Raw genomic sequence first — 24,733 nt, 5'->3', positions numbered from 1 at the left:
ATAATAAGTTGTTGTAATTCTTTATATATATAACAAAGACATCTTTGACATGAAAAAAAAAACTGAAATATAAATGAAGTTTTTTTATCATGTCTAAGATGTCATTTTCTAAGTCGCGTAATAAAAAGGATTTAAAAACACACTAATTGTGATTTGCCTATTTGTCGACAGACTGCGACAAGCTAGCCTACTCCGTCCGAGAATACATCACGTTCGAGGATTGGCCGGTGCCAAGAGGCCTGCGGGTCCGCGACCGCGCCGACACCGTACGGGTGAAGTCGCACTGCGTTGATGCTGGTAAGTACCAACATCATTGCCAACTGACAATAACTCTTATTACAAAGACGTAAGGTTCATTGCCAGTTAAGCGTGTTACTGTAAGTATAAGACAGCCTACGGAATACATCACGTTCGAGGATCCGGTACCAAGAGGGCTGCGGGTCCGCGACCGCGCCGACACCGTACGGGTGAAGTCGCACTGCGTTGATGCTGGTAAGTACCAACATCATTGCCAACTGACAATAACTCTTATTACAAAGACGTAAGGTTCATTGCCAGTGCCTGTTGCTGTAAGTATAAGACAGCCTACGGAATACATCACGTTCGAGGATCCGGTACCAAGAGGGCTGCGGGTCCGCGACCGCGCCGACACCGTACGGGTGAAGTCGCACTGCGTTGATGCTGGTAAGTACCAACATCATTGCCAACTGACAATAACTCTTATTACAAAGACGTAAGGTTCATTGCCAGTGCCTGTTGCTGTAAGTATAAGACAGCCTACGGAATACATCACGTTCGAGGATCCGGTACCAAGAGGGCTGCGGGTCCGCGACCGCGCCGACACCGTACGGGTGAAGTCGCACTGCGTTGATGCTGGTAAGTACCAACATCATTGCCAACTGACAATAACTCTTATTACAAAGACGTAAGGTTCATTGCCAGTTAAGCGTGTTGCTGTAAGTATAAGACAGCCTACGGAATACATAACGTTCGAGGATTGGCCGGTGCCAAGAGGGCTGCGGGTTCGCGACCGCGCCGACACCGTACGGGTGAAGTCGCACTGCGTTGATACTGGTAAGTACCAACATCATTGCCAACTGACAATAACTCTTATTACAAAGACGGAAGGTTCATTGCCAGTTAAGCGTGTTACTGTAAGTATAAGACAGCCTTCGGAATACATCACGTTCGAGGATTGGCCGGTGCCAAGAGGGCTGCGGGTCCGCGACCGCGCCGACACCGTACGGGTGAAGTCGCACTGCGTTGATGCTGGTAAGTACCAACATCATTGCCAACTGACAATAACTCTTATTACAAAGACGTAAGGTTCATTGCCAGTGCCTGTTGCTGTAAGTATAAGACAGCCTACGGAATACATCACGTTCGAGGATCCGGTACCAAGAGGGCTGCGGGTCCGCGACCGCGCCGACACCGTACGGGTGAAGTCGCACTGCGTTGATGCTGGTAAGTACCAACATCATTGCCAACTGACAATAACTCTTATTACAAAGACGTAAGGTTCATTGCCAGTGCCTGTTGCTGTAAGTATAAGACAGCCTACGGAATACATCACGTTCGAGGATCCGGTACCAAGAGGGCTGCGGGTCCGCGACCGCGCCGACACCGTACGGGTGAAGTCGCACTGCGTTGATGCTGGTAAGTACCAACATCATTGCCAACTGACAATAACTCTTATTACAAAGACGTAAGGTTCATTGCCAGTTAAGCGTGTTGCTGTAAGTATAAGACAGCCTACGGAATACATAACGTTCGAGGATTGGCCGGTGCCAAGAGGGCTGCGGGTTCGCGACCGCGCCGACACCGTACGGGTGAAGTCGCACTGCGTTGATACTGGTAAGTAACAACATCATTGCCAACTGACAATAACTCTTATTACAAAGACGGAAGGTTCATTGCCAGTTAAGCGTGTTACTGTAAGTATAAGACAGCCTTCGGAATACATCACGTTCGAGGATTGGCCGGTGCCAAGAGGGCTGCGTGTTCGCGACCGCGCCGACACCGTACGGGTGAAGTCGCACTGCGTTGATGCTGGTAAGTACCAACATCATTATTAACAGTTAATAACTCTTATTACAAAGACGTAAGGTCCATTGTCAGTTAAGCGTGTTGCCATTTTTTTTTCTCTCTTCCTCGCGTTATCCCGGCATTTTTGCCACGGCTCATGGGAGCCTGGGGAACTTGACAACTAATCCCAAGAATTGGCGTAGACACTAGTTTTTACGAAAGCGACTGCCATCTGACTTTCCATCCCAGAGGGTAAACTATAGGCCTTACTGGGATTAGTCCGGTTTACTCACGATGTTTTCCTTCACCGAACAGCGCATGGTAAATATCAAATGATATTTCGTACAGAAGTTCCGAAAAACTTAACGGTACGAGCCGGGGTTTGAACCCGCGACCTTCGGATTGAAAGTCGCACGCTCTTACCGCTAGGCCACCATCTGTCTGAGGCACAGTTTTGGTAGGCCCTTTTTTTGATAGAGTTACGTTAACCCTTTGGACGCCAATGACCGATATATCCGCACCGCAGGTTCAACGCCAAAGACCGATTAATCGGTCGCAGACCACAGAGCAACATAGACCTACGTGCATATGCATAAAGTTCAATTTCAGTTTTGACACTTCGGTGACGTGGCGTCCGAGAGACAGCTTTTGTGTTTGACACGGCGTCGAAAAGGTTAAAGTGATAACTCTATTCCCCCCATAAAATGAAACCAACCAGTAATTGGCACCTTTTCCAGGTCTGGTGATCGACGGGAGCGTCTCGTTTCCCTTCAACGACGGCACGGAAGCCCTACTCGAGATACACCCCGAGGACGCGCTCATGACTGTACATATGGACGATTCGTTGCCATATTGATGTTCAAGGTACCCTGTATGGAGCTTAAATAAAAGACTACAATAGGGAGTATTACTGCAATGTTCCGCCGCCAGAGTGCAGCACTAATTTGTTTACTAAACCATACACACTAGGCTAGTAACTTATACATACTAGGCCTTAAACAGTTTACAGGTGATCTACCGCGAAACGCGAAAATCTAGATTTATTTATCTGCCTCTCTATCGATCGAATAAGCAAGAGTGATAGAGAGGCAGAAACCGAACTTTCGTTTGTCGTGTTTCACGGTAGACCATGTGATTGACCTAGTGACGCATGATGTGTCATTGATGATGTCAATGAGGTTTGTTTACTGTATGTGCTAGTGGTGCCACCTACGCAGAGCTTTGCCTAATATTCCCTATTAGGTGCAATTGCGTAATATACAAAAACCGGGCAAGTGCGAGTCGGACTCGCGCACGAAGGGTTCCGTACCATAATGCAAAAAAAAAAACAAAAAAAAAGCAAAAAAAAAACGGTCACCCATCCAAATACTGACCACTCCCGACGTTGCTTAACTTTGGTCAAAAATCACGTTTGTTGTATGGGAGCCCCATTTAAATCTTTATTTTATTCTGTTTTTAGTATTTGTTGTTATAGCGGCAACAGAAATACATCATCTGTGAAAATTTCAACTGTCTAGCTATCACGGTTCGTGAGATACAGCCTGGTGACAGACGGACGGACGGACGGACAGACGGACGGACGGACGGACGGACGGACGGACGGACGGACAGCGAAGTCTTATAGGGTCCCGTTTTACCCTTTGGGTACGGAACCCTAAAAATGGTTAAAAACTTACCTCAGAAGTGATATGACTTTGAATTGGGTTAAAATTGCCTTTGATTCTGTATCCGGTTACAAAGTTGACATTTAAAAATGGCAAAATATCGTATGTTAGCTATCCACAGCGCAGGTTCTATCGTTGCACAGTAATTATTTTCATATCAACCATATTTAACTTACAGCTACGATGTGGGCAAGAATAATCCCAATTCGTTACTAGTTACTAAAAAAAACCGGACAAGTGCGAGTCGGACTCGCCCACCGAGGGTTCCGTACTTTTTAGTATTTGTTGTTATAGCGGCAACAGTAATACATCATCTGTGAAAATTTCAACTGCCTAGCTATCACGGTTCATGAGATACAGCCTGGTGACAGACGGGCGGACGGACGGACGGACAGCGGGGTCTTAGTAATAGGGTCCCGTTTTTACCCTTTGGGTACGGAACCCTAAAAAGGAATATTTCTAGTTAATTTCGTAACCATTTTAAATTAATTAAATGTAAAGAAAAACAAAATGAAACTGGCAATTAAAGAACATTACTATAATTAATAGTGCATATTAAGTCACAAATATTTTTCATACTTAGGCCTGTCCCCGTACCGCATTTCTGCTCGTTATTTTTGTCAAACCTAGGAATGTTCTAAATATTGAAATAAATAAAAGTTTATATATAGGAATGAAATTATTTATAAATAAGGATAATGTTATGTCAGCGAGTATAATCCACAACAAAGAATTATTATATTTACATATAAATTAAATTAAATGATAATATCTTGATTATTTTACGCCAAAAATCCTGATAAATTTACTCGAAAGCATCTTTGTGAAAGTACTCGCTGATTAAAATTATCTCTACCTGTGATTTGTGCTTACGTTTTTTATATCCTGATGCAAGACTGAACTATTTTGCATTGTAATTAGTTATTTGTAAGTTTATTCATTTAAGATGTAAGAAGAGTTGCGAGTAAGGCTCACACATCTATTGCACATTGTTTAATATTACAACACGTAGTGAATATACTCATATTACTGAACGACCTATTTTCTTGTCAATTTTTTGTAATGTTCAAGTTTATAAGACACACAAAAGACAAAATATATTTTTCCATGCACGATCGAGTATGCCACTGTAGATAATTTAAAAATAGATATATTAGACAGCATCGCCGTTTTGCTCCGTATTATTGTGAAATACTTTATATAGCATAAAATGGATTGCATTTTTTTTCTGACAGTTAATATGCAATATGTTTGTCATAAAATAGTTGTATGTCGTTATTTTTGTTCGAAATGTGCAATAAAATTTTATTTAATAATTTAGTTCCAAAAGAAAATTTAAATGGCACTCATAAATCACTGTAAAACTATGTCCTTATAAACCAATGACCCTCTAAAGTGTCATTCTAAGGAACTTGCTAACTATGTAAACAATAGTAAATTCATCATTTTTGACAGTTTCAATATGGCGGTTTGTTTACATAGTTAGCAAGTTCCATAGAATGACACTTTAAAGTCAGAGTTCCTAAATGAAGGAATATTGTATAGAGGTAATAAATGATGATGGTAGAGGTATAATTGTTTTCCATCGTATTTTCGGAAACGTTCGTTTTTGTCATGCTAGTTCAGTCATTGTCAGTACTTTTTATCCCGAGACTGACTGAAATAGCAAGACCCGTTCGTAAGTTTCCGTGAAAATACGATGGAAAATAATTATGCACTACCTCTGTAGGTACCCATGAAATTAAAGATTATTTCATCATTTGCATTTTTGTGATGTTACTTATGATTATGTATTGTGTTTCATGTTTTTATGATTCCATTTTTATGCTTTCATACTTTTTTATGGCCAATATGATTGGTTTAATATACTACAGTTATAAATAAAATAAAGTTTTTAATTTATAATATTTATATTAATACTTTTACTACTTTACCTAAGATTACTTGCGCAGCGCTAGTAGCGGTAATTCTCTGAATCACCTGATATTTTTATGAACTATCGTAACTAATTTCGAAACAGACTAATGGTTACGAAACTTAATAATTCATATTTAGTTTGCAGGTCGGCTCTTAAAATCTTGAGGTCGGCATTTAAAAAAAAGTACACATACACTTTTTCTCATTGTGACGTGTAAGTACATTTTGTCGATGTTTTCAGTTGTACTGGGTATTACATTGATATAGGTAAAAAAAACAATATATTTTAATTAAGTCAGTATATTTGTTAAAAAATATTGCATACAGTCTCATGCCGATATGGTTCCAGAACCCCATTGTCTTTAAAATCTAGTTAAGATCGGGATTAGTACACAATGAGGTAAGTATGAAACACATACCGATAATATTCATTCTTGTACACAGATACACAGGATAAGCAGCGATTTACTACTTATTTCAATATAAGACAAAACAAACGTAACAAGTCAAGGTTTCGTAACAAGTTACGAAACCGTTTACTTTGGATCTACAAAAGAAAATAACGTTAATTATTATAATTGTGTAGAATCACGAGTGGTTTTTAGAAACTCGAGTTTTTTTTTTGTTTTGTTTAATAATAAAATAAGTGTGAATAAAGAATAAGTTTTAGCACCAATCACTTAAATGGCATATAAGGACTTAATGATAACTTAAGGAATATGGCATCCACAAATTATTTAAAACGGCTGAAAATTATAGAGAAGAAAAGTTTTTAAGTGTTTCAGTACTCGTTTAGCAAAAAATGCTAATATAGTTATAGTTATTTGTTCATAATAGAAAAACAATAATTCAAACCTTTCAGTTACCTTTAATGAGTCGCTGAAACACTTTAAAAAGGAAAGTATCCCACCACCTTGGAGGTAAAAGGCCCTATTTGCACATCATTATGCAAAACTGGCCTATATGACAAGTCCCTGGTTATAAGAAAATACAAAATTAAATATTTACTCAAGTCATTGACTTAATATAGATATTAAATGTTATAGTAAAACGTTACGTTGTAAATGAAAATTATTGCAACTAAAATATTGCTACAGGACGGATTCGATATCATTATCACAACATAAATATCTAAATTCCATGGTAATGCTAAATACATATTTGTAAAACTAAACTTATGCTAAGTATGACTGAATGAGGTGTTCCTACATTAGATCAACATATATTTCTAATTTTAAAGAATTTCGAATTTTCGTAAACAGTTACGAAACAGTAATAATACGATTGTAACTGCTGGTTACGAAGTTTAAAGTTTCTTGACATCTAGTGACATTATTGACACCAACTTTATTAAAATGTCTTTCGAAATTTCGTTGCTTTTTGACTATCAAATTGTTGGCCAATGCTTAGAACACTAGATATGATAATAATATGAATACATTAAAAAAGTGTTGCTATACTTACATTAAAATATTGCGATAAAAATCTCGCAATTTTTATCATTATAAGGAACACCTATTTTTATTTTAATATCATTACATTATTAATTCGTTTCTCAACCCGACTATCCACTATCTAATTTATTCGATGTCTTTGAAACCGACAAAAGCGTTTAAATTGTGATTTAATGTTATTTTGTATTTATTTCACAAGATTAACCTTTTCGGCGCCAACGACGGATATATCCGAATCGCAGGTCCAACGCCAAACACTGATTAATCCGTCCCAGACCACAGAGCAACATAGACCTACGCGCATATGCATAAAGTTCAATTTCAGTTTTAAGACTTCGGTGACGTGGCGTCTGAGTGACATCTTTTGTGTTATACACGGCGTCGAAAAGGTAAAGCATAACTACTTTTTGTAAACATAACTCAAAAGTTTACACTAAGAAGTTATGAAATAGCACTCTACTTAATTTTTTTACTTGATAGAGTTTGAGGTTAGCCATTATGCCTTCACACTAATGACATGAGCACGAATAACAATTTAATTGGTATTGCTACAACCTCCCTACAAGTTTATCCGACATTTTATTCCTTTATTTTTCCCTTAATTCCTTTTTTTTTTTCGTGGCACCTTCAAATTGTTTTAATACTTATACTGATCACGGGCACTTTTTTGATGTTTCGTTTGTTTAACAATTAAACATTTTCCTCTTTCTATTAGCTTCGTTACAGCCTCCCTCTATACTTTAGAATACTTCTCATGCTTGACATTTTTGTCAAATTCCTTAGAATTGTACAAGAGGTACGTTTAAAACCTAATTTCGGAGTCAGAACTCTTAATTTGACCCTTTTTAGCATTTGCCTTCTAAGTCATTAGGATTATTGTAACCTGTAAACCTATGAGCGTCAAGCAAGGAGGTTTAAGCTCACTACCTTGACTTGCGAAATTGAGTGTTAAAATACAAGGGGGAGACTGTAACAGAACCAAACAAATGGAAAAGTACTGATGTTACAGTTTGGAAGTATCATCTAGCTAGCATGCGAATATCCAGTATTAGTATAAGGGCCGCTATACAGCGAGCTACCGGAATGGCTCTTGCCGCGCCTGCGCGCGAGGATGCAAGCTATGGCGGCGATGACACACGCCATGAGGATGACACCGGCGATGCAGATGCCGATGGCGAAGTTCCGCTGCGATATGCAGATCTCGTCGTCTTTCTGGAAGTAGAAATGTTATAGAGTTAGACCAAGAGAAGTCTACAACGATTTTGATGGCATACGCAGTGCAAGTGTTATTTATACGTCATAATATTATAGAAGTTTGACGTTTAAAATAACACTTGCATGTAGCTGTAATTTAGGTAAGCTCGGTATCGACTAATGGAGTTTTATCGTGTAGCTATTAAGGCGTTTGAAATTCAGAATGAATTACGGTGTACATATCTTGATTAGTGTATATTACAACGCGCACGTGCACGTGCACGTACGCACACGCACTCGGTGTGCACAGGCCTTAAGGATCGAATTGGATATACTCGTAGTTATTTAATTCTTTATTAGGTACTTTCTAATATTTTAACCATAAATGAGCGAATGGATTAGTGAATGAATGACTGACCTTCTCACTAGTAACCTCCTCGTTGTCAAGCGAGTCTTGTTCGTTGACATAAAGTCCGGAGAACACTTCTACAGTGGCCGGCGATCCTTCTGCTCACACTAGTGGTATGAACGAATGAATGAATGACTGACCTTCTCACTAGTAACCTCCTCGTTGTCAAGGGAGTCTTTTTCGTTGACATAAAGTCCGGAGAACACTTCCACAGTGGCCGGAGACCCTTCTGCTCACACTAGTGGTATGAACGAATGAATGAATGAGTGAATGAATGACTGACTTTCTCACTAGTAACCTCCTCGTTGTCAAGCGAGTCTTGTTCGTTGACATAAAGTCCGAAGAACACTTCCACAGTGGCCGGAGACCCTTCTGCTCACACTAGTGGTATGAACGAATGAATGAATGAGTGAATGAATGACTGACCTTCTCACTAGTAACCTCCTCGCTATCAAGGGAGTCTTGTTCGTTGACATAAAGCCCGGAGAACACTTCCACAGTGGCTGGAGACCCTTCTGCTCACACTAGTGGTATGAACGAATGAATGAATGAATGACTGACCTTCTCACTAGTAACCTCCTCGCTATCAAGGGAGTCTTGTTCGTTGACATAAAGTCCGGAGAACACTTCCACAGTGGCCGGTGATCCTTCTTCTTGACGGCGCACGCGCCGCTTGTGAGAGCACGGCTCCTGTAACGTTAATACAAAAAGTAAGTATAAGGCCTCATTTAGACGGTGCGAGAACGCGCATGCGAGTTTCATTACATTGCGTTATTTGATCGGTAATCGGTAGGCTGAATTGATGTAACCGCAATGGTCCGCAATGTAACTAAAATCGCATGCGAGTTCGCGCGCCGTCTAAATGAGCCGTAATTATTAATTGTGGAGAGACAAAGTGCAAAGACCTTAGCGAACTCGGCGCCGTCGACTGGACAGAAACGGCTTTGGATAGAGTAGCATGGCGGTCTTTGGTGTCGGACGCCAAGATGCATTTCGGGTCGTTGCGCCATAGCAATAAGTAAGTATAATTATTAATCTAGAGTCGAACAAGGTTAACTCATCATGGCATTTCCATATAAAAAAGTGTGGTCATCAAAAAATGTCATCATAAATATCTTATTTCTATGAACAATTGGACGACTCAAGTCAAAGCGTCACGGTATGATGCACGCTAGCAGTAATAAATAACTAATATGCCAAGAACGACACGTATGCGTCACAGTACTTACACAGTCGGTGGGGTGGTTCAAATCACACAGTTTCACTTCGCATGTGTAATACACGCTGGCGGTGTACGGGAACTTGTGGGCCGGGAACGACACGCGTGCGTCCTGTCGCTCGTCGCCGTATTGGAACATGCCCATTATATCACCATCTAACGGGCAACTGAAACAGACATTATAATCATTTTATTTTCAGTGGTTTTGAAAAAAGAAATAAAATAGACGACGATATCATCCTCTAATTCAGCGGTAAGCAACCTTTTAGCAGCCTAGGGCCACATAGTAGTTAACGAAGTTGACGCGGGCCGCACTTTGTTAATATTTATGACTTTAATTATCAGACATTATCGTTTTGTCAATATTACAAAATATTATAAATATACAAAATAGCCAGGGAGGCTCGCGGGCCGCAAGTGAAGGGAGGGTTCCTCCTGTTGCCGACCGCTGCTCTAATTAACACACCAATTAAGAAAACTCCATTAATGTTAGTACAGTGGAACCTGGATAATTGCAATCTCAAGGGACCGGCCATTTTTTGTCAATTAACCAGGTTTTTCGTTTAAGCAGGTCGTGTCAATTAACGAGGTTCATAAAATCGTTGTGACAGAGGTTTTCATTAATAGAGGTTGCGTTCTGACAAATTACTTTTATGGAGGTGCAAATAAACATTGAAAGTATATTTACACGCTTACGTCCTGGGTTTCTGGTCTATATATAGCTTCTGTCTATACTTGCACTTTTACACTACATTAATTACTACTTTATTTTCTTATTAATCATTTGGGTTTAAAAAATTCCCTTGAATTGTAGAAGAAAGTTTTACTAGAATGTAAAAAGCATACTTTGTTTTTGATTTAATCCAAACTATTTCACCTACTACAGGCTGTGATACCCAATAAATAAATTGAATTCTGGATGAAGATATAAATAAAATGATCATTGCTATTAAAATATTGTTTCTGATGTCTACAACTACATTATTTCAATTACAGAGGTAATAAGTAAGACTCGTTTCAATAATAGAGGTAGAAAGAAGAGCAAAAATAACGGATGTTTTTAGCACAGTGTCAATTATAGAGGTCTTAGTTGCGATGTGGTCAATTACAGAGGCAAAATTACGAAAAGCACTAAAATCTAAATTGCAATTATAGAGGTTCCAAAATTTCAATTATAGAGGCCTTTTGGTCTCAGGGGACCGGGACCGGACTTTTGGTTGCAATTATTGAGGTTTTCCATTTATCCAGGTGCTTATTAACCAGGTTTCACTGTATTCACTTATACCACAATACACAACGTTTGCTGTTTTGGTACCGTAATGTAAATGCAGCACACATTTGACACATTTTTGACCCAAAATTTACTCGAAGACGAGAAGGCAGTAACGTCTCTGTTTACAAAGACAAAGGTTATTGGCATACTTAAGTCTTACCCGTCATCATAAAACTACTCGGCCCAGCCAAGCCCATCTCTCACGGAGCACTCGGACACGAGGAGACCGAAACATCTTTGGTTCCAAAGACGCTAATAACCCTAAGTATTCGCATGTCTTGCCCGTCATCAGTGATCAAACTCTACTTAAGCCAGCCAAGCCCGTCTCTCACGGAAACATCTCTGTTTCACAGACACCAGTAATGTTAGTATTAATAGTCTTACCCATCGTCAGCGATTAAGCTCTGCTCGGCCCAGCCCAGACCGTCTCTCACGGAGCACTCGGAGACGAGGAGACCAAAACGTCTCTGTTTCTCTAGAGACACCACTAGGGTCAGCGTATCGCCGATCCGTACGTTGGACGCCACCTGGGAAGTGAAATGGTTAAAATAATTACAAAAGGGTGCGAAACTCCTGACTTCGGGCAAACTCGGCTCCGTTTGGCTCAGCATTGCTCCGAGCAATTATTAGGGTTGACACAACTTGACGTCCCTTTGCGTGCACGACCACAGATAATGGTTTGAATTATGAGAACCGTAAGTAGCCGAAAGGGATAGTACCATATATTAGAAAGGGACAGCATGATTCGACCCTGAACTGATGTCAAACTTCGGTTTTGTAGGAAGTTTCTTTTCTGTACGACTAGTGTATTACTTAGGGGTTGTGCACAAATCACGCGAGGTGTTTTCGGCTCCTTTTTGACCCCCCCCCTCCCCTTGGTGATATTTGGTGAGGTTTCCTGCCCCCACACAACCTTACGTGTATTTTTTGAAATTTTTTCATTCGACCTAATTTTAAAATAAATAGTATTGTATATAGAAAATCTTGTTTATTGTTCTATTTTCGTTAAATAGACTCGCTATTTTGAAGTGCAGAGTGAGGATTTATGTTTAACGAAACCGAGAAAAAGTATCTACTCATGTGGTAGGTTTTTTTTCTTAGTTTCGTTCACTGTAGAAAAATACACGTGAGGTCTCCTTATACCCCCCTCCCCCAACGTGATCTGCCGTGATTTTTTCGTGATCCCCCTATCGAACCTCGCGTGATTTGTGCACAAGCCCTTATTCTGTGGTTAAACTGTTAATTTAATATGTATCATCTGTAAAAACACTTGATTTTTATTTTTATTGTCATACGTTTTATATAATAAAAGTCGAATTATATGAATATTTAATGTATAAGTAGCTTACTATATGTGTACTAATTAGGACGAAGCAACAGCTGAATTCTAATTAATTTTTACTAGCGGTTTTAACCGTTATGGTACAGTCGACGTCAAAGATTATGTTTACACTTTTCGCCTTATTACAAAGGAGTAAGGTGCAAAAGTGTAAACATATCTTTGACGTCGATTAATTGTGCGGTCCGTATTCAAAGACCACGTCATAGATAATTACGATATTTACGAGCATAACAGATTTTCAAATAAAAGTTGGCATTCTTGTGGATATAGGTTCGTAGGTTTCTAATAGAGCCCGACGGCTAATCCTATTATCTATTGTTAAGTAAAACCGCACGTGCTACTTACCTGCAAAAAAGGGTCTTAATGATTCTATTTGGCACCTGAGCGCGGGCTAGTCCAACGCTCAAAAAACCAGGTGTAGGTGCGCTCTCTGATAACGCGCCTTTGTTACGCATCCCGATGACACATCTGACTGGTTCTGTAGTGTTCGACTCGCCGGCACTCAGTAACCGAAGTACTGTACTTTTTATGCAGGTGGTTGTGGCACGTGGCACGAGCGGTTTTACTTAACAATACACAGTCTCGTAAGGATGACTCACGCTATAAGACCGGGCTGGGCCCATACCGATATGTCATTTTCTATGACGGCTGACCAGTGATCACGTGGTGGTTTCCATAGAAAACGAAGCGCCGGAAACTCCGGCCCGGTCCCGGCTCAGTCTAGCGTCAGTCATCCTTTAAGTTAAGATTACATAATCATTTATAGAAGATATGTTATTTACCTGTTTATCTTTCGGGTCCCCTTTGTAAATCTTCATCGTAACGGATGGGAGCAGACCGGAGTCCTCGTCAAAGTCCTCTCTGAAATAAATAAGAGAAAAATATTTAATATAGATAAATATACGTAGGTATTTTATATAGGTATCTCCGGTTTTGTACCTATTCAACTGAGAGCTGGATTGGAGCAATCGCCAATCGGGCAATAGATTTACATTTGCATTAGGTAATTTAAATGATATTTAAAATTTATTTTAAAGTGACATGATTTATTTTTAATGTAAGTTAGTTATACGTTTTCATGTGATACCTATGGATTTTACTGTCCGAAATAAATTAATTTAATTTAATTTTTTAGCATTTGAACTGAGCAGCAGAGCTACCAGAGAAAGTAGATGTAATGTGTGGAACTGTAGGTACTAAATAATTTTCTTACCCCTGTTTCGGCTCATTACTAAAAGTGCACTTGACCCTTCAGAACCAAGCAGGAGCTAACTGAATACACGAAAACGAGGAAAATCAGGACTTTCCTGTTCAAAATCAACACTGTTCACGTCACGACGGTCGGAGCTAAGCGCTGAAGCTCGAAGGTAGATGTGGAACTAGGCTAGCTCTATATCTGCACTGTACATGATAGCTGCCCTATCTAATGCCTAGTTGTTTAACTTACTGTTCCTCAAGAGTGTCGGAGGTAAGCGCTGAAGCCCTGGGGTAGATGTGGAACTGTGCCAAGTCCCTCCGTCTATATCTGACCCGTACATGATAGCTGCTGTCTTGTGTCTAAGAGGTTTTAGACTCATTACATTGTACTTACTGTTCTTCAAGAGTGTTGGAACTAAGCGCTGAAGCCCTAGGGAAGATGTGGAACTGTGCCAAGTCCCTTCGTCTATATCTGCACCGTACATGATAGCCGCGACCCTGGCCGGTGACAAGGCGGAGGTGGGGCTGGACTATGATGTTGTTGAAGTACTCTACGGTCCCATCATCCTGGAAATAAAGACAATTGTGTGTTATTTCTCCTGTTGCTATTTGTTTTATAGAATAAAGTGTTATAAGTACTACCACATAAGCTTTACAGTACATAGGCCAACGGCGGTATCATTGTCGCATTTTTATCACCTGTCATGTCATGCGTCACTGTCGCACTTAGGTACTTGTAAGAACGTGACAGGCATGGTGACAGATGATAAAAAACCGACCATCTTGGCCCTGCAAGTTTCTTTCCAGTGGTGTCTTCAATCAAGTAGAGATAGAAGGTAGAAACAGACGATATACGAAAATTCTCGCGCTAGGCGTCTCTTCTTTATTTTGATTATACCATTAGTTACTTTTATATTAAATCATCGTTTTCAACCCAACGTTAAGGTCCGTGTGAAACTGACATTACAAGAATTTCATCAGAAGGTTGAAAACCTAAACATCAACATTCCAATTAATAAACCAAAAATACAACTCTATTTTCAATTAAATAAAACACAATTTCATTCGATGAAGTATTCCTATCTAATTGTTTTTATCCAAAACCAAGTTAACAAAAGCGTCTCACATAGCTTTTAGCTTGATGATAATAAAGTTTATTTTTGTGTAATTGTTAGTTTTTAGTGTTAATTTGTATTGTTTCGTTGTGGTCACGCGAGTTAGCGTTTCTTCACGGAACCTTGTTCTATAATTTCTTCTTCTGTTTCTGTAATTTGTTTTTGGTCATTAGTTTCGCCAAAGAGAATAGATAGTATAGAGGGGTCCTGTCATAGTAAATTTTGTAGTCACAGTAAATTTACTGCCATCTATCGACACACGACTAAAACTCAAAATGAAAACGTATAAAATTATCAAAAAAATTATATATGTATATGGATAAATGATTTTATTATTTTTATATCATTTTGACCCATGTTCATTCACTGATATCTATGTGTTAAAATTGTTAAATATGAAACGGTGTCGTCACGCCATATAGCCGAGCATAGGCTAAAGGTGAGTGCGCCATCTATTCGAGAATGACTTTTTCTTGATTTCCGAGGCACGTTTTTTCCTTAGACTTTATTCATCTTATACGAAGTTACATATTGTCTTTGGTTTCGCTGAGATTTTATTATATAAATAGTGTTTTTTGTCATCTCGGTGCAATTAAATATCAGACCTCTACTACCTATATAACAGTCAATTTTCAACATTATTTTTTTTTCTATACCTATCTATTATAAAGTCCTAATTATCTGGGAGGTACTCGTATGTGTTATGGAGAGTAATATAAGTATGTATTTATATTATGATTATAGGTTTATTTTAAAACACTTGTGTGATGTTTTTATGAAACTCGCTTTTAGTTCGTTTCATAAACGCATACTCGTACATACGCCTTTCCTTATGTAGCAGTACATATGTAGGTATACTACTATTGATATTTTACCGTTTGGAACATTTTCAATACCTAATATAACGAAAACAAACTGATTTTAATGCAAACTGACCAACCTACCTATGTCTGGTATGCGATTGATTATAAGAATTATAATATAAATAAATATATACCTACCCTTATATTTAATTTTATAAGTCTACACACGAATTACTAATTATGTCACATCCTGATCCCGACACGACAAAACTGAGTCACAACGAACAGAATTCAAATTCCGAACGGTTTTTTCTGTCGTGCGCTCGCGCCGGACGTGACGTCACTTCCACCCATTGTGCACCCTAATAATATTATTTTCTCAAACATGCAATGAAATATTGATGTTATGTTCCTTATAATAGGCTGCGAAGTATGACGTTTCAGGTGCGGCTAGGACAAAAGGTCGTTAATGGAATTTCATACACATCTTGCAGGCCTAGGCCGGCAAAGTCCTCTTTTTTAATTTTCATTTCACAGATATTTGTGACACAGCATCGTGGCATTCGTCCATTAAAAAAAACTAGAGGAAGTATTTGCTTTATGGTTCGTAATGACACTCTGCCACTACGCCTATAAAAAAAAAAACGAAAAACAATGTTTGCTATAATTTGCAGTTTTATTTGTATAAAATCAACATGAACTTAATAAATAATACATTCAATAATTTTATAATTTTTAATTATAAATTTAACCACACAAATAAAAACATTTAAAATATTTCATCTAAACGTTAGCGGTAAAAAGGTGTACTCAAACCCGCGTAGTTATATTTTTTAAATCGTTATGGAGGTAAAGTTGAAAAATATTCATTCTGTTATATTGGAGTGGAACGCACCATACGTTGTTAATTTTTTGACTTTAATATGAGTTCCGACGAAATAATGAAATTAATATTAATTGTAATCGTAGGTGTTGGAATTGGCAGCGTAAGCAGAATTGATTTTAATAACATGCTGCCTCTGCCGCCAAGTCAAAGACGAAGTATGTATGTATATGGTTGCTTATGGCAATTTTATTATTTGAGAAACTAAGAAAAATGGCTTACAGTTTATTAGAAACAGTTTTGTGGCATATTTTAAATGAATGTAACTACAAACTCGTCAACACTGTGGAAATTATACTTATTTACTCCATGCATAAAGCAACGATGTATGTGAAACATGATATCAACATGAAAGACTATGTAAACTTATGTGACGAAAACGACAGTCAGACGGATATGGCGAAAAAATCAAAGATACATGAAAATATACGGGTGGTAAAAATACACGACTCGTATAAAACATACGCGTGATAATGATATAGGTACGTGTTGGTTATATTTTGGGTGTAGTTTACTTTTAGTTTTTTCTATAAATAAAACTTGGGTTTCGTGGATTTTTTATTTTATTTATTTCATTGCTTGTTTGAGAAAAGCACTATACATACCTCGGCGGGAAATGGGGTTGCCCGCGCTCAGACCTATCCGTCTATATGTGTTCGGCCGGCAACCCCTTTCGTCCCGGCCTCTGTAGTAATGTACTATAAGTAATGTTACAGGGAAGGTCTTAAACCTAATGGTACGTATGTATGAAGTATCATTTCATAATTACCAGTCGCTTTTACTGCTACTAGGGCTCATGCGAGTTTCATTACATTGCGGTTTTTGATTTGTTTGTGGTTTTTGATTTGCCGCCTAAATCAGCCCTTAGAGCCCAACCGGGGAAGTACTTACCTCCACCTTTCACAAACCCGCAGCCAAATAACACTTCAGTAAGCTCAACGAGGGTGCGGGGTGTTAGGGTCGACAACGCTTGTAACAACTTTGAAGTTGCAGGCGTCCATAGTCTATGGTAAAAGCTTACCATCTGGCGTTTGCCACCGATGTGGTATTTAAAAAAAGTTCCGTTGTGGTGTAGTAGCGGCCTTATTAAAGCCATAATTCCTTCCCCTCCCTCGATTCGCGACTGAAGCGGTATCCAGACGGGACTGATCAACCCGGTCGATTTGATCAGAAATGAAATTGGCGTCGATCTCCAATTTTAGATTTATGGTGATATCTAATATAGAGCCCTTTAAATTGAAAAATGCTCCAGAACGAAAATACTGCCCTCACAAATTGGTATTCTTGCGTCCGCACCTCATTTTATCGGTAATATCGGTCATTATCGGCGGTTGAATTCGGCGAGCCAAATTGGCATTTATTCATATTAATATTCATATTTTATTCATAAAGTTAATTACACGTCAGGAGTACATAAAATAAAATTACATTTCACTAAATGTAAGCATAATCGATTCAATCAATTAAACTTAACAACAAATCAATGCATATCTAAAGCAGAACAGAAATACATAATATATGTCGTGAGAATCATAATTATAAACTAAAAACGAATAATAACTACTAAACTAAAAAATAATTCCATGTTTTGTTAAATAATTTGCGTCCGCACGTCCTGATTCGATCGGGCAATTTAATCAGATTGGCGAAAAATTGACTGGGCTGGATACGCCTTGATAAGTTGATACTGAGAACAATCACATTCACTTCAATGGCCGCGACTTTTAGATCTATAAGTAGGTACTGGCTACCTTCACTACCGTGTTGTGAAAGATATGTCCGGAGGACATTGCCATTCGAAGAAATAACTTCAGTTTTATAACTAATATTAAAAACTAATTTTATACAATTATTTACAAACTTAAAAACTTAAAAATTTTAAAAGGTTTTTGTTTAAATAAAAATATTTAAAACTATACACGGTGGCTGAAAATAACTGCATTCCCGTTGCCAGGGAGGTTTTGGGATTATACTGAGCAACTTTTACTATGGGACCAACCCCAAAATCTCGAAAAAAAAATTGTCCCCTCCCATAGAAAATGGACCAGCCAATATGTATGAAACAACCAATTTTTTTTTGCGATTTCGGGGTTGGTCTTATAGTAAAAGTTGCTCAGTATAATCCCATAACCTCCCTGGCAACGACAGGTACCCGGATAAATATGCCCACACGATGATCGCGTTGCCTTTTTGAACTGCCAGCTAAATATGTTGAACTACTAAACAATTAATACATAATATGACGACCGGTCCGGCCTAGTGGGTAGTGACCCTGCCTGCGAAGCCGATAGTTCTGGGTTCGAATCCCGGTAAGGGCATTTATTTGTGTGATGAACACAAATATTTGTTCTTGAGTCATGGTTGTTTTCTATGTATATAAGTATGTATTTATCTATATACCTATGTTTATATCGTCGCCTAGTACCAATAGTACAAGCTATGATTAGTTTAGGGCTAGGTCGATCTGTGTAAGATGTCCCCAATATAAAAAAAAAATATGCGCCGCAGCTGGAGTCTCCGAGTCTCCACTTTTTCCCGGGGGCGTTGAGTTGACCCAATATTTTTTTGCATTGGGGCACCAAGGGCCACAGGTCTCTAAATTAACAGTTATTTGAATGCCTCTTTCATGTACCAATTTAGCAGCCATATAGACTAGACTTAAAAGGCAACACAGGAGCCATTACATACAGTACGGTGGGAGTGAGTGACCTTTAGCGCGGCCTTGTGGTAGGCGGTCCGGTTTGTGACTTAAATGTATGGCTGGAAAGTTATCGGGTCCTTGCTCACATTGTGGTTTATTAAAAGTTTCAAATTGTGTTAAGAATATTTTTTTTGTCGAAAATTTATGTGTTGGTAGTTTGGTAGGTACATGCTTTTATCGTTGACTATACTTTTCTCTCCACAGGCAATTAATAGGTACTCATCGAGACAATTCTAATAAATAATAATAAAAATCATTTATTTCAGGTTTCAGGACCCATATTACATTTACAAAAAATAAAATAAAATAAAATAAACACAAACACATTTTAGGCAGCGTTGTCTTAATAATAAAATGGTTTATTAAGGTATTTAATAATTAAGTAAAATAAATAAATAAATATTTGGGGACAATCTTACACAGCCCCAAACTAACCCCACACACACACAGATCGACCTAGCCCCAAACTAAGCGAAGCTTGTACTATGGGCGCTAGGCGACAATATATACACGTATATAGATAAATACATACTTATATTGTACATAGAAAACAGCCATGACTCAGGAACAAATATTTGTGTTTATCACACAAATAAATGCCCTTACCGGGATTCGAACGAACCCGGGACCATCGGCTTCATAGGCAGGGTCACTACCCACTAGGCCAAACCGGTCGTCAAGTATTTACCAACTTTCAGTCAGTAAAACTTCAAATAGTCTCTTTACTTCTGGGAAACCGTAAAATTGACAGAAAATGTGCACCTATTTATAAAAATCACGAAAACTGCATAATAACGTTCACAACTGACCGAAACTCCTTAAGGGAACGTTACTCCGACTAACAATAGACCATAGACAAGTCACGACTTTCAGTGCACCAATATTAATGACAACTGTACCCAATTCAATCAGTTCGCTGACCTTAATCCCTTTATGGTCATTAGCTTTTGGGTATTTCCTTTTTATGGATGAGTATTGTGATTTTGATTGATGACACTAGGTGAAAATGCTACAAGAAAGAATATTGTTTAGTTTTTAAAGTATTCTTAAAAATATATACTTACTGCACTTTCTAAATTTCAGTTTTTATTTTGTGGGTTTCATTAAACGCGTTTGAGCAACGCAAACTCGTGAACTATTTTTGATTAATAATTTCGCTATCCTAAGGTTACAGAGATAACAGAGATTGCTTTTTAACGATAAGACCGCCTGCTGTCTGCTCTATCTTTAATTGGGTTTTATAAAACTGTTTACTATTGTATGAGTAGTGTAAGAATGTAATTCTATCTATCGATCTATATATTTGATCCCAAATTATATAAACATATTTGTAAGTACCTAACTCCCCCCATACAACCATTTCCAGTCGCCGTTACGACGCGGTGTTGACACATCTTGTGTCGACACCATCTGTTTCGGTCACAATTCCAGTCGCAGAGTCGTCGCCGTGTCGACACAGTTACCAGAAATGGGGAAGGGTCGACACATGACACAAAGTGACATAAAGTGTGGTCGCCGTGTGCACACATTGTTTCGGGTTTGCGACTACTTTATGCCAAAATCATTCGTTCATTCGTTCATTTTGTTCCTGTCAAATGGAAACTGTCAGATGGAAAAATACTTAAATAAAAATAAGTGACATTAATACGCCATCTCTTAAACGGATTACAAGACGTAATTATATATTGTTTGCATTTATATTACAATATGACTTAAATTATTATGGGGAATTAAACTGCTCGAGTGATTTGATAAACTAAGTGTAATATAATCAACGCGCCACCACATTGTTTTAGTTTAGCCGGAAATGAAATTGTTTACTTCTCAGTGCCTGTGTTCATAACTATATTATTTGAAGCATTTTTAGTACTTCGATGCGTATACTATACTTAAATAACAGAAATAACGCTTTACATACTACGAAACTTGTTAATTATGATGTATAAATATGGTTCAAGGCTGAGAAATATTGCAGTCACAAATGTTTCGACTTTGTGTCGACTCTGTGTTGACACATGACACGCGCTGTCAAAAGTAATAACAAAGTTACTGGTATGTTACTGGATTTGCAAAATGGCTCCTTGTGTTGATTTGTTTTCAGATATTCTCAAAGTGTAAAAATGCCGTGGTCAGAGATGGGCATTAATCGATTAACTGTTTATTCGACTAATTAATGGAATAAAAAAAGTTAATTCTCAAATTTTAATCGCGATTAGTTTAGTCGACCTAACATAGATTGAAATTGAATTAATCTGAATATTAATCGAATAAATTATCGATTAAATCTCGATTGAAAGTTGACAGGGGGCCATTTTTGTACGTAAAAATAATAGAAATGTCTTGCATGCAGACGGTAGCAAAACACTTTGTCATAAAAGTCGAGATGGGTGTCGATATATAGGTTTTAGGGAGTGCCGATTTCGAAAATAATGACCATTTTGGAATCCGAAATGGCGGCCATGCACTGTGTCATAAAAGTCGTCATGGATGTCGTTTTATACGTTTTAGGGGGCCCCAATTTTGAAAATGATGACCATTTTGGAATCCAAAATGGCGGCCATGCACTATGCCATAAAAGTCGTCATGGGTGTCGTTTTATAGGTTTTAGGGGGCGCAGATTTCGAAAATGATAACCATTTTGGATTCCAAGATGGCGGCCATGCACTATGTCATAAAAGTCGTCATGGATGTCGTTTTATAGGTTTTAGGGGGCCCCGATTTAGAAAATGATGACCATTTTGAAATCCAAAATGGCGGCCATGCACTATGTCATAAAAGTCGTCATGGGTGTCGTTTTCTAGGTTTTGAGGGGCGCAGATTTAGAAAATGATAACCATTTTGGATTCCAAAATGGCGGCCATGCACTATGTCATAAAAGTCGTCATGGGTGTCGTTTTATAGGTTTTAGGGGGCGCAGATTTCGAAAATGATGACCATTTTGGATTCCAAGATGGCGGCCATGCACTATGTCATAAAAGTCGTCATGTATGTCGTTTTATAGGTTTTAGGGGGCCCCGCTTTCGAAAATGATGACCATTTTGGAATCCAAAATGGCGGCCATGCACTATGTCATAAAAGTCGTCATGGGTGTCGTTTTATAGGTTTTGGGGGGCGCAGATTTCGAAAATGATAACATTTTCAATTTAAAAATGGCGGCAATGCACTATGTCCTAAAAGTCGTCATGGATATCGTTTTATAGGTTTTAGGGGGCGCAGATTTCGAAAATGATGACTATTTTGGATTCCAAGATGGCGGCCATGCACTATGTCATAAAAGTCGTCATGGATGTCGTTTTATAGGTTTTAGGGGGCGCAGATTTCGAAAATGATGACTATTTTGGATTCCACTTTTATGACAAAATACGTAGCGGCCATCTTGGATTATAAATTGATCATCGTTTTCGAATTCTGCACTCCCTAAAACCTATAAATCGACATCCGTGACGACGCAAGTTATCTTTATTTTCAGATCTAACAAATTACTACAGAATACAAAGGACAAAAAAGAAGCGAGGAGGTAATGAAACAAGCAAAAATACAGATGCTTCCTCGACGCAATTGGGTGATTCTTAAATTGTGTCCAGATTTTTTTTGTCATAAAAGTTTATATTTTTCACATATTACTAAATCTATGGCAAAAGTTATAATATTGCAATGGATTCCATCGCATGTAGGTATAAGTGGCAATGAGACAGCTGATGCATTAGCAAAACAGGCATGCAGCGATGGCATTGAATTTAAAATTCAAATTCAAAAAATTCAATTTCACTTGAAACATTATATGGGGGCAATAATGACTGTTTACATTTAGTCAAATTAAAGTGTCGCGAATTGTGGAAGGAATATTTCGACGAGAGATCTAGGGACAAAGGTATTTGGTATAAGACAATACAGCCACAACCCTTTAATTCTCCTTGGATTGATAATAGTGTGTTGTGTAGGCAGGATCTAGTTTTATTATTGAGATTGCGCTCTGGACACATTCCATTGAATAAGTTCGCCTACCTCATGCGTAAAGTGAATTCGGAATTATGCACCTTATGTAATCGCGTCGAGGATGTGTATCATATTTTAATGGAGTGTGTCCGAAATGAGCGACTTAGAAGACAGATATTTCATGACATTGACAGTTCCATTGGGTTATGTAATACCTACCTTTCGAACCCCATGTCTGAGGTTGTTGAAAAGGTACTAAATATTGTTAAGTGCGGTCTGAGGGACAGAAATGTGTGATGTAATTAAACTAGATGTAGCTATTTACTTTCTTTTAACTTTGTTAATTAAGTCTGTTTTTTATGGGGTGACATATTCGTTCAATCGAAAAAGCCCCTTAATAAAGGAAAAAAAAAAAAAGTTCCGTGACATTTCGACCTTGTAATTTTTTAAGTAAATGTTTTTGTTTATCTATGAGGATCTCACTAGAATAGTATAATCAAGGTATGTTCATATTTGATGAATGAAATAGTAACGCAAAAAAAAATATATTTGTGTCTTATATTCCTGCCGAAGACTTTTATTTTACCTTTTCCTTCTACACAAGTTTGGCCAAGTAATAAGAATTTAGGGCTCTCAATTTTATTTTGACTTCTACAACAGTAAAGCTACGAGGCCATGTTTGGTATCGATTTCGTATAAATTCGCAGTATCAAATTTAGTTAAGGTATCACATTGACACCATTCCGAAGTAAAAACATATAAACTTATTAAAATACTAAAGAAAGTCTTTCTTTTAAACTCCTCTTCACGCTTAAACTGCTGAACAGTTATAATTTAAATTTGGTACACATATATTTTGAGTCCCGAGACAGGATATAATAAGTTATCTCAAAAATCACCCTTTAAAGGTGTGAAATGAGGTGTAGGGGGGAATTCAGAATTGACTTCTTGAAGTTAATACTGTTTAAGTTTAGGTTTGAAGTCATGTTTTTTCATCATTTTTAACTAAATCAAAGATGTAGACCATCCCAAATTTCATATAAATCGGTTCAGCGGTTATTGATTTCCCGTACAAATTTCCACGCCACTTTTCACACCTTCAAAAGATGATTTTGGTTATAAGATCTATCCTATGTCCTGTTCCGGGACGCAAACTATTTCTATACCAAATTTCAACGAAATCGGTTCAGCGGTTAAGCGTCAAGAAGAGTTTCAAAAAAACCGGCCAAGTGCGAGTCGGACTCGCGTATTAAGGGTTCCGTACATTAAGTCCGACTCGCGCTTGACTGCACATTTCTAATAGGTTTTCCTGTCATCTATAGGTAAAGAACTATTTTGTGTATTCAGACGGACATACATACAGACGCACGAGTGATCCTATAAGGGTTCCGTTTTTTCCTTTTGAGGTACGGAACCCTAAAAAGATTTATTTTTATTTTGTGGAATGGTGTCAATGTGATATCTTAAATGGATTCAGCACCCCAGATTTATACGAAAACGATACCACACACGGCCTAGCACCTTCACTGTTATAGATATATCAAGATAAAATTGAGAGCCCTAAATAAACTTTCAAGAGCGGATATCTCAAAAACTATTCA

General features: G+C 38.1%; 2 protein-coding genes across 2 annotated transcripts in view; one reads left to right on the top strand and one right to left on the bottom strand.

The window, feature by feature from the left end:
* The window catches only part of LOC134802869 (NAD kinase 2, mitochondrial), a 51,099-nt gene extending 48,114 nt beyond the window's left edge, over positions 1-2,985 (top strand). Inside the window, exons 10-11 of the mRNA XM_063775604.1 lie at positions 172-297; positions 2,763-2,985. Coding sequence (XP_063631674.1) covers positions 172-297; positions 2,763-2,881 — 245 coding nt within the window. The 3' untranslated portion in view covers positions 2,882-2,985. The remainder of the gene's footprint in view (positions 1-171; positions 298-2,762) is intronic.
* A 2,905-nt stretch (positions 2,986-5,890) lies between these two features.
* The window catches only part of LOC134802765 (uncharacterized), a 93,294-nt gene continuing 74,451 nt past the window's right edge, over positions 5,891-24,733 (bottom strand). Inside the window, exons 5-10 of the mRNA XM_063775459.1 lie at positions 14,089-14,261; positions 13,280-13,358; positions 11,540-11,682; positions 9,893-10,049; positions 9,225-9,353; positions 5,891-8,272 (exon numbers count right to left, since the gene is read on the bottom strand). Of these exons, the coding sequence (XP_063631529.1) occupies positions 8,084-8,272; positions 9,225-9,353; positions 9,893-10,049; positions 11,540-11,682; positions 13,280-13,358; positions 14,089-14,261 (870 nt within the window). The 3' untranslated portion in view covers positions 5,891-8,083. The remainder of the gene's footprint in view (positions 8,273-9,224; positions 9,354-9,892; positions 10,050-11,539; positions 11,683-13,279; positions 13,359-14,088; positions 14,262-24,733) is intronic.

This window comes from Cydia splendana, chromosome 25 (genome assembly GCF_910591565.1).
Source record: "Cydia splendana chromosome 25, ilCydSple1.2, whole genome shotgun sequence".
Lineage (NCBI taxonomy): Eukaryota > Metazoa > Arthropoda > Insecta > Lepidoptera > Tortricidae > Cydia > Cydia splendana.
Note: the sequence above shows the minus strand (reverse complement) of the source record. Positions and strands in the feature narration are given on the sequence as shown.